This window comes from Lingula anatina, chromosome 4 (assembly GCF_051362555.1).
Source record: "Lingula anatina isolate TDL-2025a chromosome 4, LinAna3.0, whole genome shotgun sequence".
Classification (NCBI taxonomy): Eukaryota; Metazoa; Brachiopoda; class Lingulata; order Lingulida; family Lingulidae; genus Lingula; species Lingula anatina.
In genome coordinates, this window is record NC_141770.1 from 24,576,155 (window position 1) to 24,592,763 (window position 16,609).

The 16,609-nt window shown below is 40.3% G+C and overlaps 3 protein-coding genes and 1 long non-coding RNA gene across 4 annotated transcripts; 3 read left to right on the plus strand and 1 right to left on the minus strand.

Moving 5' to 3' along the window:
- Positions 1 to 962: 962 nt before the first annotated feature.
- On the minus strand, positions 963 to 4,912 carry LOC106165658 (uncharacterized). The gene is made up of 8 exons (XM_087010356.1): positions 4,170 to 4,912; positions 3,700 to 3,814; positions 3,241 to 3,335; positions 2,807 to 2,876; positions 2,342 to 2,415; positions 2,035 to 2,134; positions 1,628 to 1,717; positions 963 to 1,456 (listed from the first exon to the last, which is right to left on the minus strand). Exons 1-8 carry the CDS (start codon positions 4,374 to 4,376, stop codon positions 963 to 965), a joined length of 1,245 nt encoding a protein of 414 aa, XP_086866482.1. The 5' UTR covers positions 4,377 to 4,912.
- A 1,108-nt stretch (positions 4,913 to 6,020) lies between these two features.
- LOC147762647 (uncharacterized) lies at positions 6,021 to 6,826 on the plus strand. Its single transcript, XR_015334064.1, has 2 exons — positions 6,021 to 6,144; positions 6,193 to 6,826. It is a non-coding gene; the product is annotated as an uncharacterized LOC147762647 (long non-coding RNA).
- A 4,920-nt stretch (positions 6,827 to 11,746) lies between these two features.
- On the plus strand, positions 11,747 to 13,624 carry LOC147762648 (uncharacterized). Its single transcript, XM_087011488.1, has one exon. The coding sequence runs from the start codon at positions 11,747 to 11,749 to the stop codon at positions 13,622 to 13,624; it is 1,878 nt and encodes a 625-aa protein (XP_086867614.1).
- A 42-nt stretch (positions 13,625 to 13,666) lies between these two features.
- LOC147762649 (uncharacterized) lies at positions 13,667 to 14,815 on the plus strand. Its single transcript, XM_087011489.1, has one exon. The coding sequence runs from the start codon at positions 13,667 to 13,669 to the stop codon at positions 14,813 to 14,815; it is 1,149 nt and encodes a 382-aa protein (XP_086867615.1).
- Positions 14,816 to 16,609: the final 1,794 nt, after the last annotated feature.

Here is a 16,609-nt window from a genome sequence, read left to right on the forward strand (position 1 = left end):
ATTTATTCTGTTGTTTAGATTTTATGCAATGATATGAAGAAAAAAAACTGAATTTTTTTACAGATTTGAATTCAAGTGGGAAAGGAATAGTTAACAGCGATGTTTTCAACATTTGAGACCTAGATTTATAAGCTAGATCAGTTTATTTATATAGAGTGATAATATTTGTTTCAGAAATTTAAACTGTCCGTTTTGTTTTTTTTAGCTCAGTATTATTTTTTATTTGTCTGCATTACTTAAAAAGAATGTTACCTATAAAAACATTTGATAGATGCTTAGCTTAGTTTTATATTATATCAGTTGAAAACATGGCTGTATGGACTTTTTAATATTTAACTTTATTAATTTAGTCTTTTCAATTGGACGTTGGTAAAAAAACTTGTCATATTTAATTATTTGAATGTTTTCTCTTTTGCCTTTTGAAGTAAATGCATTTAGTGCTCTTTAAGTTGAATATTAATGCTACTTGTATCTCTAACATTTAATTTAGTGACTTTAGAGAAGTCAGCCTAAAGATATTTTCTTCATAAATTACAAATAATCAGTGATAAGTGTTAATTAGTTTGACATTTTAAAGCAAAGATCAGATGTATATGTAACCTTTTTCTTTTTACACTAAATTTATTTTATTTTATTGTCGATTGAACAATAAACAAAAGGATAAACCATGCTAGTTGTTATACAGGCATTTATTGTCAGAGGTAAAGGATAAAATCACTGTCATTTGTTTAAACAATTTGCCTTATTAACTCATCTGCTGTTAAAATCAATTTAAGTTGATAAATATCTATTATTGTTAAGTACTGGATATAAGTCACATATTAAATGGAAAAGTATATTTTAATAATTACTTATCAACATATTTCTTGGAAATACCACTTTAAATTTAACATGGGCAGTTTGTATGGTCACTTAAAAAGTTTTTGAAGAACCAACTCAACTCGGTCTATATGTTATGGTCACTATTTAGAGCAAACAACACAGGCCAGTTCTCTTCCATCCACATAAGGTGGACAGGGGAGGGTACCACACTTAGCTTCAGCAGTGTAGAACAAGGCCCCATTTTTGCCCTCATGGCCCCCAGCTACCACCTCAGGAGCTTCATCAAGACAGACAAACTCTGTTCTGTGGTGGACATCAAGATCTGATATCAGGTATCCATTGTACTCTGTTGTCCACCCAGCTGGACATGTCTTCTTGGCTGGTATCATCACATGACTGGGGCGTGTTTGGGTGTAGCATACAGCACAGGGGGCATCATGTTGTTGAAAATTTTGAACTCCTGTATGGGTTGTTGAAAATATGTTTGAGTAAATCCTTTCATATTCCACACCATGTATGTAAGAACCAGTACCTTGCCCTCCATCTTGGTATTTCCCCCACTCTGGTGTCTGCGGCAAACACAGGTAATTACTGCCTCCTCCAGTTTGACTGTAGTAGGTTCCAGCAGATATCCCTGATATAAAAAGTTATAAATTCCATTTTATAGATTTTAATATATATATATATATATATATATATATATATATATAATGATATCATTGTCGTTATCAGTGTTATTATAATATGGCTGAATGGTTTAATAGAACCATACTTAAGAAAGATGTACTTTTGGCTCGATCTTTACCTTTGTACAAAAGTTTTGAATGTGTTGAACAACTAGTTCTGCCCCATCGTGTGTATACTGCCCCACCATGGCTAATATTGGCTGGTAGACCTGAAAACATACATTTAACCTAGAGAACCATATTGTACTGGTATACACTGCCTCACAATGGCTGATATTGCTCATAAACCATGAAAATGTACCATGAAAATGTACACTATCAAAACAGACATCTTAATGATCAATTTAATGTTGCATAATCTTTATCCAGTTGATAAGTAGAGCTGTCTCATAACTAAAAAAAGTAAAACCTTCAAAAATGAATAAAAACTGAAGACACTAATGAAGTCGTATCAATGCAGTAAAATTGTAGAATGTATTCCCAAACTAAAAGGAAGACATTCATGTAGTTAAAGCACCAGACAAACCTGTAGATGGCACCCCTATCTGAGCTCCAATTTGTCCCAGCATTTGTTTGAGGGTATCCAATGTTAGAGATCCTGGATCCCCTTTAGGTCCAGGTGGTCCCTTAGAAAATTTAACAAAATATTAAAACTGATATTCAACAAAGGAATAGGGATTATTACATATTAAGCATAAACTGATGCATTGTCCTATTATTTTATGAAATTGCTTTATACTCTAATTTTCAATTAAAAGTAAAAAATATAAATATTCAATCATAATTTTGAATTACAAAACCATTGAATATATACCAATCATGCAAGGTTTTACCTGCATTCCATCTCTACCATCTCTCCCAGGTAATCCAGGTGGTCCCTGAACGCTGCTCCTTGAGGAGTTACCAACTGAAAAGTATATCTTTTGAATTCAGATAGATACTTTAGATAAAAACATTGTCTGTGTAGAATTAATGCATTTCATAACTGCATGCTTTGTACAGTCACCTTACCATTCATAAGGCATCTTCAGTCATCACTACTTTGGGCCAAACATAACCAAAATCAATAATTGTATAATATTAAGTAGTACAGCTAAATTGAAATATGAATTAGCATTTCATTTTGCATCTGATAGTTTACTGTTACTACTAAGCAATTGTTCTTCATGCTATTTGTTATTTAAAATGAAAAGTATATTGTTAAGAAGGAAAAGGCAGGCATTTCATAAGACCTTATGTGGTAGCAAAATGTTTTCTGCTGTAAGCTACAATAAAGAGCTGAGCATCTCTACCATTACCTTGTAGTGGTGACTGATATCCAAGCAGTCCAATGATTTGCTTGAGACTGTCTACTGTTAAACCTGGGTTCTGTGGATTAATTTAAGATATTTGCGATAAAATGTGGTTAAGATTTCATATTTTATCATTTTACACAAGTTGAATGTTACAATTCAATAACATATATGTCAAAAAGTATTTGTATATGATGTACGTGTACTTGTCGTCATTTCACTATCAATTCCAATTGAAATAAAGGTTTCTATGTCAAATTTCCACATCTTCATACTCTAGAAGCAATATTTTTTAAAAATTAAAAAATTAAAAAAATGTTTTATAATTAATTTATTAAAAGAATATATATTATGGCATATGATTTTATTGTAGAAAGAAAAGTTATTCTAAAAGTCATCATGTTATTTGTTATAAATGAAGATATATAGAGTAAAATCACCTGAATTCCATCTTTCCCATCTTTCCCATCCTTGCCATCCTTTCCATCTTTCCCCGGGGGTCCCTGGGGTCCTTGTATACACGATGAACTCACCACTAAAACATAGGACACAGATGCTCAGTATAATACACTCTACTGTTATCTGTTACTTTAAATATTTTCTGGATTGTCCCATTGTGAATGCTGCACATTTTTGATAAACAATTTTCAGACATTGTGGGTGATTGGTTACCTCAATAACAGTCTTGGTCAGATGAAAGGCTTCGATACACCTACTAGTTATTATATGTTGTGGTAGCATCTGTTAAATAAATTGGGGTTTTATGATTCCCCGTTATCAGATTTGGGGTATATTCCTTTAATCCTGCAGTATTTTTATCAAGATTTATGATATTTGGTTTCGTAACAATTTTGGCCAAAAAGTCCATTTAAGTATTAACAAATAATGTTAGAGCTTACAGTTTCCTTGCTGCACTTGTCTCTTGGTAATGGAATGGTGAAAGTTTGTTGCATTTTGCTCAGGAACAGTGATAGTTTGGGCATCAAGCTTCAACTTGATTTTCTGAATATCTGACTAATTAAAAAGGTTTGATAAGACTTTTTAGTATCTATGCCATTTAAATATATGGAAATAATAGAATGTAGGCTGTTTAAGTTGTCAAAATTTTTTATTATTGACAAGAGTGAAGAGAGACAAGGGATAGCAGGAGCGGATTCAGGCCGTCTTTTGGGTCTTCCGGAAGACAGTCAGATTTTCAAGTTTACATTGACGGGTATCAATTTTTTTGTGGGAAGACGGTCAAAAATGGATGATGGATCAACAAAGTTAATTTGGAAGACTGTCAGAAAAACATCTCTGGATCCGACCCTGGATATAACTTGGAAAATTCACAATCATACAATTAGGCAAGTTGTGAAGCACAAAATACCTTAAGTTGTTTGTTTTCCTGTTTTACTGCAGCAACCTCCGCCTCCAATCTTTTCAGGAATGTTATCTCTTGTTCTTGCTTGTCCAGTCTTTCAACCAGTTTCATCAACACATCATTATTGACATCAGCATGATGTTGTAAAGTTGATGCAGAGACAGTAGCAGCAAAAAGAGCAGTGAATACATGAAAATACATGATGTGCAGCATTTTGGGACAGTCAAGATTATGACTTGGGCGAAGCTTAGAAAAGCTCTTTTATCAATTGATTGGCCCTTAATTTATCAATTGGACTTGTCAAACACAGACAGTGTGGGGCTTAGTACCAATATTTGATTAATGATATTTATAGGTAAGCTGTTGTCTATTTTTTCTATTAATCTCTCTTGACAATCAGTAGACAGTGACACATTCAATCACGAACCTCTTACTCCTCAGTTCTCCTGAATTAAACTCTTTAAAGTAGATTACGTGGGCACCACCAGGTACTCTTTACTCAAGATTTGACAGTTCATTTATCTTTTCAATTTAATATAGCTTACCGATATCGTTCCGGTGCATAGAAGCACTTCATTTTGGTCCTTTAATATCAGATAAGATTTGCATTTTGTCCCTTTTACATTTTGCCCAAGTTCCAACTCTTTTCCAGTGTATGTCATGCAACTGAACTCTCAGAAACAGTTTTTTCAGTTCCTACACTATTTGCACTATTCATTTCTTAGTTTATTCCTGTATTAACTTACTGTTTTCTTAAAAATTTTTATTACAAATGTTTTTCTAGATGCAAAAGATAATGTTGTTTCAGCAAGCTTTGTAATTTAGCAATTAGAAACGTAGTATGTTATTTTTCAAATATTCAAAAATTATTCTAAAAAATATTAAAATAATAGCAAGCAACATATATAGATGTCAGTGAAAAATCACATGGCTAGAAATTTAACCCTGGGAGACCATCTCTGCCATCTTGTCCATTTTTTCATCTTTTCCTGGTGGACCTTGACGGCAACAATTACTGCCAACTGAAAGTGGAATTCCCAGTTGGTTCTGTTAAGGAAGTTCTTCAAATAATCTACCACAGCATCTAGAATGCACGGCTGATTTCATTACGCCAAAGACACCTAACAGTTGTTCGTTTATGCCCCTTTTTTAAGAAAGTATTTAGCTTGTAAGTCACACAAGCCAAGCAACTAAACTCCTACTTCACAAAAACTGTTGGGTTAGTGGCCAGTCACAAATCAGTTGCGATGCGTCGGGGATGGGTAAAACCCGGGAAATTTGAACAAAATCTTGAGACAGATCTCACGATTTTGCACCCGTCGGAGGCGCTCTCCGGACGCCTGCGGGTTGTCGCAGATTTTTTCTACCACACCCGTCGCGGTCCCCAACTTTGAACTTAAATTTTAAGATTGCTCGCAAGATTTTTCACCCATTTTGGGCATCCCAGACACAATCTCCGATGACCTACGATGCCCTCTGATTAATCGGAGGCGTCCTCCGAATATTCTGAGACTAGTACAGTACAGTGTACAGAGAGAAATACAGATGACCGAGGTCAGAAAACCCTCCTTTTCCCCCTCATATATACCCAGGGGGGAAAATTACAAGAAAAGACGCTCGCAGATATCGTCTCCGATTGCATCGGAGGCGATCGGAGACGATATCTGCGAGCTAACCCCACGATTTTTCGACAAAACCCGGTCAAAATCCTTGAAAAAATCTCAGACAATGTGACTGCTCCACTTTTACTAGGATTATTGCTAGGATTGTTCAAGGATTCTTTATTTTCTACGACGACCCTCGGCTAAAACTAATCCCCGACAGATCGCCGACATTGTGACTGGGCCATTGGGGGCCGTAGCGATAGTCCGAAGGTTCAATAGTCCGAAGGTTCATTGGTCCGAAGGTTCAATGGTCCGAATGTGCATTGAAGGTTCATTGGTCCGAAGGTTCGATAGTCCGAAGGTGCATTGGTCCGAAGGTTCGATAGTCCGAAGGTGCATTGGTCCGAAGGTTCGATAGTCCGAAGGTTCGATAGTCCGAATGTAGGCCCGCTGTATAAGTGTATAGTGAATTACATGTACAGGGGCGGATCCAAGATTATTTGAAGGGGTGTCCGCGGATGCAAAGCCCCCACCCCCCTTGGTGTAGGATCTGGGGCCCGCTAAAGGGCCCCGAAAATTGTTGGTGTCTCAAAATGACCACCTATTTATCTAGAGACACATCTGTGAATATCTGTAAAAAATCTATCAGTCGCCCTGGTAGAGGGTTTAAAAGTTAGGTCTGCACGGGCAAAAATAATGTCAATACTAGCATATTACATTAGTTACAAAAAAAAAAAAAAAAAAAAAAAAAAAAAAAAAAAAAAAAAAAACAGATCTTGATGTTTTTCATGGGATTGGAAGTTGACGATATTTAACTGCTAAGGTTTATTTTGTAAAATCAAATGGAAATTTTCTCACGAGTCACGAGTGTATCTACTTTTTGCATAGTACGTTTTTCTTCGTTTAAATGAATTTGTTACAAAGACAGCATTTTTGGTGTTGTTCATCAGATTAGAAGTTTAACTGTTTTAGAATATTTCAACATGTTCAAACTGCCTTCTCACTTGTATTTTACGTTTAATAAATAAATAAATAAATAAATAAATAAATAAATAAATAGGCCCACCGGGTTGATATGGCGTTGTCAAATTTCTATTTCAGATTATAAACGTTTCAGCACCTTCAGTATTGCTGGGGAAGAGGGGGTGGAATTAAATATGTATTACTATTTGTGGATATTTGGATATTTGAGCATATTACTGTATTCTGATACAATTTTTAAGTTTAAAGCCCTAGTAAGGGAAAAGTTTGTTTTCGTAAATGCTCGTAATTTTTGTTTATATGCCAAGTTTACACTCCAGTTAATTTATCCTCATCCCTATGAGTAATACAATACTGCTGGCGGAACGGCTGTTTTTTCTTTTCTTTTTTTTTTTTTTTTTTTTTGGGGGGGGGGGGGGGGTATGGGAGTGGGCTGTGCGAACAACAACATAGTTTGTTTGGAAATGCAATTATTCTATAACTTTTACATAATTTAAGAATTTAAGTAATGTGTAGGTTAGAATAATTTGAATTCTAATCATAGTATCTTAAGACATCGTAAGAAACTCAAAGTAATTGTACCGACCTATTCATCCAGTCTTGAAAAGTCGATTATCACTGATTTTTTACGAAACTGTTGACTTGATATTCATGAGTACAGGGTGGACGTGAACCGCAATCGGTCTCTAGAAAAACGGGACTCTCCCGCAATCCAAAAAATTTCGTAATTGAAACACCCGTTTTTTTCTTTTGAAAATAATCAGTGTGCGCTTAAAGGTAGCCTTGATGGAGCGTAAAACCACTTTTATCAGTTTCTTATACAATTCAAAAATAATACACAGGCCATTCGATTAAATGTCATTATAAGCGTCCTCTCATTTTATGCGTTCCAATCTTTATTCAATATTTCATGTGAAACATGTATGGTGTTCATGAGTTGGAAAGGGTAGCCATTGCATATCCCCAAACTTCCCCACATTGTAAAGAGTAGTTCACGGAAACAATACGACCTATATGGATAATTTTCACGTGCGTTTCGGTCGCACTCAAAACGAAATGATAAAGATTCTAGAAGCTGAGTTCACACGAAAGTTAATCACCCCCTAGCAGCTCCAGGATTGCTAATCTGATTGCATACAGTGAGAATCCTGGTGGAGTTGGATCAATCAACGTAGAATGATAGTTTCGTTGGGAACGCACCCTTAGATTCCGTTTGTAATTATAATTCTTAAAATCGAAGAACATCTTAAAATGTTTCGGACTATCGAACCTTCGGACTAATGAACCTTCGGACTATCGAACCTTCGGACTAATGAACCTTCGGACCAATGGACCTTTAATTTTCGGACTAATGAACCTTCGGACCAATGAACCTTTTTGTTGAAAATCTGATGAAAAATTTACGAATTTTCGGACCAATGAACCTTCGGACCAATGAACCTTCGGACTATCGAGACGCCCCCCCATTAGGATGCAACATCTTACATGACCCAAAAATAAATAGTATATTCACAGCTGTGAGGTACCTGTACGTCTTTTGGTTAAGTAATGGGTTCTGTTATCACCATCATTAAAGTATTGGGAGGTAGGGTTTTCAGCGTTTGACGTCAGTTCTTGCATTTTACGGTTTATATTTCCTGTATATGGGCATAAATTCAGGTATTTTTATTAATGCTGTAGGTTATGAAATATTTAAAGATATTCATAAGCATCTGTTTTCAGACTCTACTATTTCTTATTTTATAATAAAATCTTAAATCTTTTGCTATTTTCAAATTTCTTTTATTCTGCAACTATGATATCATCTTGATTCAGATTTTTTATTGCAATTCAATAATAAGAATATATATTATAAGAACATTTATAGTTCTAGTTCTGTTGCCTGCTTTTTCTAGTTCTCATTTTCTATTTTGATTGTGAAAACATCTGCTTCCAATTTCTTCAAGTTGGAAATTTCTGCTTTAAACCTGTGGTTTTCCTTTCTCATCATTTGTCTTACATATTTTAGTTGGATTATCACTAGTTGTTGCCTGTCAAGTCTTTCAACCAGTTTCATCAGTGCATCATCACTAACTTCAACATGGTGTTGTGTATTTGGTGTCAGTGCTGTCATATCTACAGCATGGTTACAATGATAAACATGGTCTTCACCATGGTGTATGCCATTACAATGATTTGTATAAGTAATGTATGTAGTGTGTATAAATGCTGAAGGCTTGGACTTAATAAAGGACTTATAAGTTGGAACTGAAGATGTGAGTTTGTGGTTATATTCCCTCTCCCATGCATCAGTGACAAGTAAAATATTAGAAGAACCTGGGTAGGGAGGAACAGGGTCACTGCGGGGAAGGGATATATAGCTATGGATCCAACTTTGAAGATGAGTATGTGTATGAAGATGATGACTGGGATTCTGAAAAGGACTATAATATTAACGGCAGACTGGTAGATTGCCTATCCAAGCTAGCCGACTTGTTACAGAGACAATATGGCTGTTTGCAGCAACAGAATAATGACATTACTCCAGAATCTGAAATATAACAAGAAGTTAAAGAAAGAAACCAAGGCAAAGTAGATGAATTATTAGAAATGGAGAAGGGAACTAATGATGAGACACTGACTACAGCTAATGAGGATGGATGTATAAATGAGATGAAGTTTGTAATCGAACATGATGTAACGGTAGATGAGGAAAATGATGGAAATGAATTCAACAAGAACATTATGATTATAAATGAACAAGAGGTAGAAAAGGGAACCGATTTCGTGAAAGGGGAGAAATGTGAAGGGTATGTCGAGAAAGAACAAGAGCTACGATTGAAAATTAACTGATGATGATGACAACAGATTAATTGAAAGAGAGAGTAGAATAGGTGAACTGAAGTATTATGAGAAACCTGATGTAGTTGAAAAGGCTTTAACAGATGATGTAAAGAATACGGATGAAGGACTTGATGATGATGATGACCCAAAGTCTGTGGAGAAACATGGTGTAGATGAAAAGGCTGTAACGGATTATGTAAAGAAAGCTGATGAAGGACTTAATGATGAACCGATGGAAATGGATTTTTCTAATTTCAAAGATACAGACAGAGACAAACTTACTGAAGTAGAGATGAAACAAAGTGCAGTGTAGAGAATGAAGACAAACAATTAAGGTTCAGACACAGAAAATGTTTATGAGAATGCAAAAGAATGGACAGATGTAAAATGGGAATTTCACAGAGACAGCAAAAAGGTGCAGAGAAAGTTTATGGCAAAGAAACTAAAATGGGCACTTCTTCCACACTGCAAATTAAGATACGATTTGTTTTTTAATATTAAGTTAAAGGATGATACAATATTTGTCTGAGTTGTACTGTAGGTGTGAAAAAAAGAGATATATTGGATTTATAGAAATTTACCATTCGGCTAAGTATTTGATAGTCATGTTTCAATGTTTCATAACTTCAATATTTGAAAACGATAAGATTTAAATGTGCTTACAACTTAGGTTAAAAACGAATTATATAGAATAAGTGAAAATATGTTTTTTTTCTATTAATGGTAATTTGAATTCCAACATGTAGGGAAATTTCCAAGATATATGTGTCATGGAAGAAAGAAAATAGTTTAATTGTCAGCGACAGTTACTCAACTTCCCTACTTAATGAACTCTGCCAATAGTGAACGCATTCAACACCGTAACTGAGCAGTTTTTGCGTCCAGCTGCTATATAAGCCGGACGTTTTCTACAGCGGTATGCAGTGCGGCCTACGACTCCGCGGTCACCCCGGCGGCTCGACAGCAGCGGTTGTCTCCAGCGCCTCGCACCGGCCTACGACTCCGCGGTCACCCCGGCGGCTCAACAGCAGCGGTTCTCTCCAGCGCCTCGCACCGGCCTACGACTCCGCGGTCACCCGGCGGCGCGACAGCAGCGGTTCTCTCCAGCGCCTCGCACCGGCCTACGACTCCGCGGTCACCCGGCGGCGCGACAGCAGCGGTTCTCTCCAGCGCCTCGCACCGACCTACGACTCCGCGGTCACCCCGGCGGCTCGACAGCAGCGGTTCTCTCCAGCGCCTCGCACCGGCCTACGACTTTGCAGTCACCCCGGCGGCTCGACAGCAGCGGTTCTCTCCAGCGCCTCGCACCGGCCTACGACTCCGCGGTCACCCCGGCGGCTCGACAGCAGCGGTTCTCTCCAGCGCCTCGCACCGGCCTACGACTCCGCGGTCACCCCGGCGGCTCGACAGCAGCGGTTCTCTCCAGCGCCTCGCACCGGCCTACGACTCCGCGGTCACCCCGGCGGCTCGACAGCAGCGGTTCTCTCCAGCGCCTCGCACTGGCCTACGACTCCGCGGTCACCCCGGCGGCTCGACAGCAGCGGTTCTCTCCAGCGCCTCGCACGGGCCTACGACTCCGCGGTCACCCCGGCGGCTCGACAGCAGCGGTTCTCTCCAGCGCCTCGCACCGGCCTACGACTCCACAGTCACCCCGGCGGCTCGACAGCAGCGGTTCTCTCCAGCGCCTCGCACCGGCCTACGACTCCGCGGTCACCCCGGCGGCTCGACAGCAGCGGTTCTCTCCAGCACCTCACACCGGCCCACGACTCCGCGGTCACCCCGGCGGCTCGACAGCGGTCTACTCCTGCGCCACTCATCTGCCCTAGACTCGACGGTCACCCCGGCGGCTCGACAGCGGTCTACTCCTGCGCCACTCATCTGCCCTAGACTCGACGGTCACCCCGGCGGCTCGATATCGGTCTACTCGACTCCTGCGCCACTCATCTGCCCACGACCCAGCAGTCATCCCGGCGGCTTACGACAGTGGTATCTCTCGATAGCAGTTTAACCGACAGCGATCCATTTCGATTTGGTTTAATTTCATTTTCATTCAATTTTTGTAACCATTTATTCGCTATTAAATTATTTATTTATTTATTTTCTTTGTTCTTGTTGCTTCTATCACCGTCTCGTCCTCAACATTGGTCTCGCGAGCCGGATTTCAACACCGACGGCATGGATGAACGGAGATTGAAAGCCGCAAGAACCGGACGCCTGGCTGCCTTCACTAAACGTGTGCTGAAAGCAAGACAGCTCATCCACGATGAATCCACTAGAAAACATCGGTTGTCGGAGATGAAAGACGAAATAACTACTCTAAAAAAGGAATGCGAAACTGCTAACTTGAAATACATCGACATTCTGGAAGATGAAATGGCCATCACAGACGCCCAGATCTGGTTTGCTGACGTTGAAGAAACCTGCACAGATTGTTTGGGAGAAATCTCCGAGGTTATACAAGTGACCAAGGAACAGCCGCAGCCAATTCAACAGCCTATATCCCAAGAGCCCCAAGTCCATGATGTTCTCGTCGCACCTACCCCAGCACCAATAGACGCATGGATTGATAAACTTGTTCCATATAGTGAGACTGTTTTAGCCACACCCAATGATTCAGACATTGTCAAGTCCTATGAAGAATTACTTCTGAAGTGCATGTTCGAGAAGGATGCTCCGCAAGCCTCCATATCGCCATTCAACGGGTCTGCACTAGACTGGCCAAGGTTTGCTGAACTATTTTACAAAGAAGTGCACAAGCAACCCTATTTTAAGGATACCCGGCGCATGTGGTTACTACAGAGCAGTGTAACTGGTCAAGCAAAACAACATATCGCGGGATATGGAATCGATGGTGCAGCATATGCCATAGCCTTGAAAGCTCTAAAACACAGATTCGGACATAGATCGCTGGTGGCCCGAGCATTTTTGGAACGAGTGACAGATGGCCCAACAATCAAGGACCGGGACCGGGTACAACTTGAATCGTTTTATGTCAACATCCGAGACTGTATTTTTATTCTAAAGCGGATGAATTATCAAGCAGACGTCATGAATTTGGAGACGGTACGACGTTGTACACTTCGCCTCCCACTACGTATGAGAGAACGTTGGGCTGAGTGCTGCCGTATTCTGCGAACAACCCACGAACCAACTCTAGAAGATTTGGAAGGCTGGTTATCAGACAGAGTAACTTCACTATTTGATCCACTCCTCGCAGAAGATGTTTATGAGACGGTTCAACCCAGAAATCGTAAAGCGTCCTCCTTTCACACTACTCAGCCTGTTCCTGAGGAGAGAAAACCTGTTGACCATCCATTCTCCAAGACGCCATCTTCGAGACCCTCTTCGCAGTTCACCTGTGTTGTTTGTGGATGTCTCCATGCACTTTACAAGTGTGAACTTTATCTAACAATGACAACAAAGAAACGGTTTGAATGCGTCAATTCCCATCGACTTTGCAGGAATTGTCTACGGCAAGGACACATTGCATCTGATTGTACCTCCCCTGGGCGCTGCAGAGCTGATAATTGCAACAAGAGACATCACACAACTCTCCATGACGTCCCACAGGAAGTTTACCACCCTCGATCCACGTGTGTATCTTCCAGTGCAGTGCAGGCAGAAGTACAGGCCCCGTCAGCAACTGAAAAAGCTCAACCCAAGAGATCCTTTGCTACGCAAAATCCTAATTCTGAAGTTTATCTGCAAGTTGTTCCTGTGATCGTGACGTCACCCACCGGTGAGAAGATCAACACTAGTGCCTTACTAGACTGTGGAAGTCAACTAACTATGATACGCCGTGATTTAGCCAGTCAGCTCAACTTGTCTGGTCCAATGGAGATCCTACAGATGGGAACAGTAACTCGAGATGAAGATTGCCAGCGAGCACAGCTAGTCAGCTTTACCATTTCCTCAGCCATTGAAGACAATGATGCCTCTTTCCCAGTTCAGCAGGCATGGGTGGTAGACAAGTTGAACATACCCCCGCAACGCTCCGTCAAGATCAACAATTTGCCACACCTCCGAGATCTGAAAGATGTTTTACCAGACTGACCTGATATTGGCTTGTTAATCGGTGGTGATATACCTGACATCATGGTCCAGACAGACATCAGACGTGGTCCTCCGGGAACTCCCATAGCTATAAAGACTGGTCTTGGTTGGTCACTTCTTGGAAGATTGGCAGACCCGACTACGAAACAGCACCGTCTTCACGTCCTCCACGCTAGTTTCAAGTCCATTGACAGAGGGGATGCTGATCAACTTGAGAAATTTTTCACGACAGAATCATTTGGTTGCAAGTTTGAAGGCAATGCAGCAACTTCCGTAGATGACAGACATGCCCAGAGCCAGCTTGACCAGAAAACCAGCTATAAATCTGGACGTTACTCGGTTCCAATGCTGTGGAAAAACGAAGATACAGTTTTACCCTCAAACTACGTAATGGCTCTCAAGCGTTACCAGTTCCTGTGCCGCAAGTTGAGAACCAATCCAGAGCGATTCCGCAGCTACTCTGAAATTATCAACACATGGCTGGAGAAAGGTTATGCCAGAAAGATGACGGACAGTGAAGTCCATACACAGAGCCCCATCACCTGGTATTTGCTGCATCATGACGTTTACACTTCGAATAAGACCAGAGTCGTTCAAGACTGTGCAGCCAGATATGCAGGGACGTCGCTGAACGACAAGTTACTTACAGGTCCAGACCTCCTCAACAGTTTGACAGCAGTTCTACTGAACTTCCGACGGGGATCCATTGGTTTATCTGCAGACATTGAGTCCATGTTTCACAGAGTGCTGTGTTTGAAAACTGACAGAGACTGTTTACGTTTCCTGTGGTCTGATGATCTACGCATTGAAAAGCCTGACACGTATCAGATGTGCGTTTATCCATTTGGTGCCAAGTCGTCTCCCACGTGTGCCAACTATGCTTTGCGCTGTACAGCAACTGACAACGCCGACAAGTTTTCTTCCCTAGCAGTTGAAACTACACTGCGGAACTTCTACATGGATGATTTATGTACCAGTCAACCATCTGTGGGCCTCGCCATATCCTTATCCCATGAATTTGTGGATCTACTGAGCATTGGTGGATTTCGTTTGACGAAGTGGGTATCCAACTCCAGAGATGTATTGTCCTCCCTCCCTGCATCAGAAGTTGCTATCAAGAACTTTGTCCTCTCTATGGATGCCTTGCCTTCCCAGCGGGTACTCGGCTTCATATGGGACACTAATGATTAATTATATATTTAATTTTTGACACTGTCGCTTCCAGTTAGTCGTGTTACTGCGAGGGGGTATGTCAGCGACAGTTACTCAACTTCCCTACTTAATGAACTCTGCCAATAGTGAACGCATTCAACACCGTAACTGAGCAGTTTTTGCGTCCAGCTGCTATATAAGCCGGACGTTTTCTACAGCGGTATGCAGTGCGGCCTACGACTCCGCGGTCACCCCGGCGGCTCGACAGCAGCGGTTATCTCCAGCGCCTCGCACCGGCCTACGACTCCGCGGTCACCCCGGCGGCTCGACAGCAGCGGTTCTCTCCAGCGCCTCGCACCGGCCTACGACTCCGCGGTCACCCCGGCGGCTCGACAGCAGTGGTTCTCTCCAGCGCCTCGCACCAGCCTACGACTCCGCGGTCACCCCGGCGGCTCGACAGCAGCGGTTCTCTCCAGCGCCTCGCACCGGCCTACGACTCCGCGGTCACCCCGGTGGCTCGACAGCAGCGGTTCTCTCCAGCACCTCGCACCGGCCCACGACTCCGCGGTCACCCCGGCGGCGCGACAGCGGTCTACTCCTGCGCCACTCATCTGCCCTAGACTCGACGGTCACCCCGGCGGCTCGACAGCGGTCTACTCCTGCGCCACTCATCTGCCCTAGACTCGACGGTCACCCCGGCGGCTCGATATCGGTCTACTCGACTCCTGCGCCACTCATCTGCCCACGACCCAGCAGTCATCCCGGCAGCTTACGACAGTGGTATCTCTCGATAGCAGTTTAACCGACAGCGATCCATTTCGATTTGGTTTAATTTTATTTTCATTCAATTTTTGTAACCATTTATTCGCTATTAAATTATTTATTTATTTATTTTCTTCGTTCTTGTTGCTTCTATCACCGTCTCGTCCTCAACATTAATGATATATCTGATATTAAATTGTTTAATTGAGGAGATTTTAAATGTACAGTCCATCAGAAAAGCTGTTTAAACAATCTGTATGACAACTGGACATTTTTCTTTGTCAAAATTAATATTTTGGAAACATTTAAAATTTAATTTCATTAAAATAATGACATATCTTTGTGCAGAAATGAAATGGATAATGAACTGAATTAATTACCATTGTTAGTTAAAGTAATATTTAATAGAATAATATTTTTTTGTAGTTGAATCATGACATAGATATTTTGTATAAGTATTTAGCTGTTAAAATGTTATCTTTGAGTATTCTGTGGAATCTATATTTCAAAAAATTATGTATCCATAATTTTTTTTTTTTTTTTTTTTTTTTTTTTTTTTTGTGGGAAAAGAAGGAATATGTTAAGGTCCATGCACTGAAGGCAAGTGATAAACTCACTCCTCTACATATTATGTTTATATAATCAGTCAGCACATTATCATTCACCTTGCTTCAGTCTTGAATGAATATCTAAAATCATCATCCTTTGTATATGTATACCTGATAAGTAGAACTGATATAACTTTCACTCACTTGTTATCTATTGCATTGCAATTAGTATTTAAATGAGTTGCTGCCACTGTGGCATGCAGAGAGATTCCCTGTAGATAGTGTGTACCAGTATAAATGCTGAAGGCTTGGACTTAATAAAGGACTTAAAAGTTGGAACTGAAGATGTGAGTTAATTGTGGTTATATTCCCTCTCCCATGCATTGACATAATTTGATATAAGAGAGCTTAAACTATTTAAGGTGATCTTTTTCATGTATAACCGTAATCAAGATATTATGTGTTGTGCACATTTAGTATAATGGTAAAAAATGACATAATTGTATTAAGACTATTAAAGTAT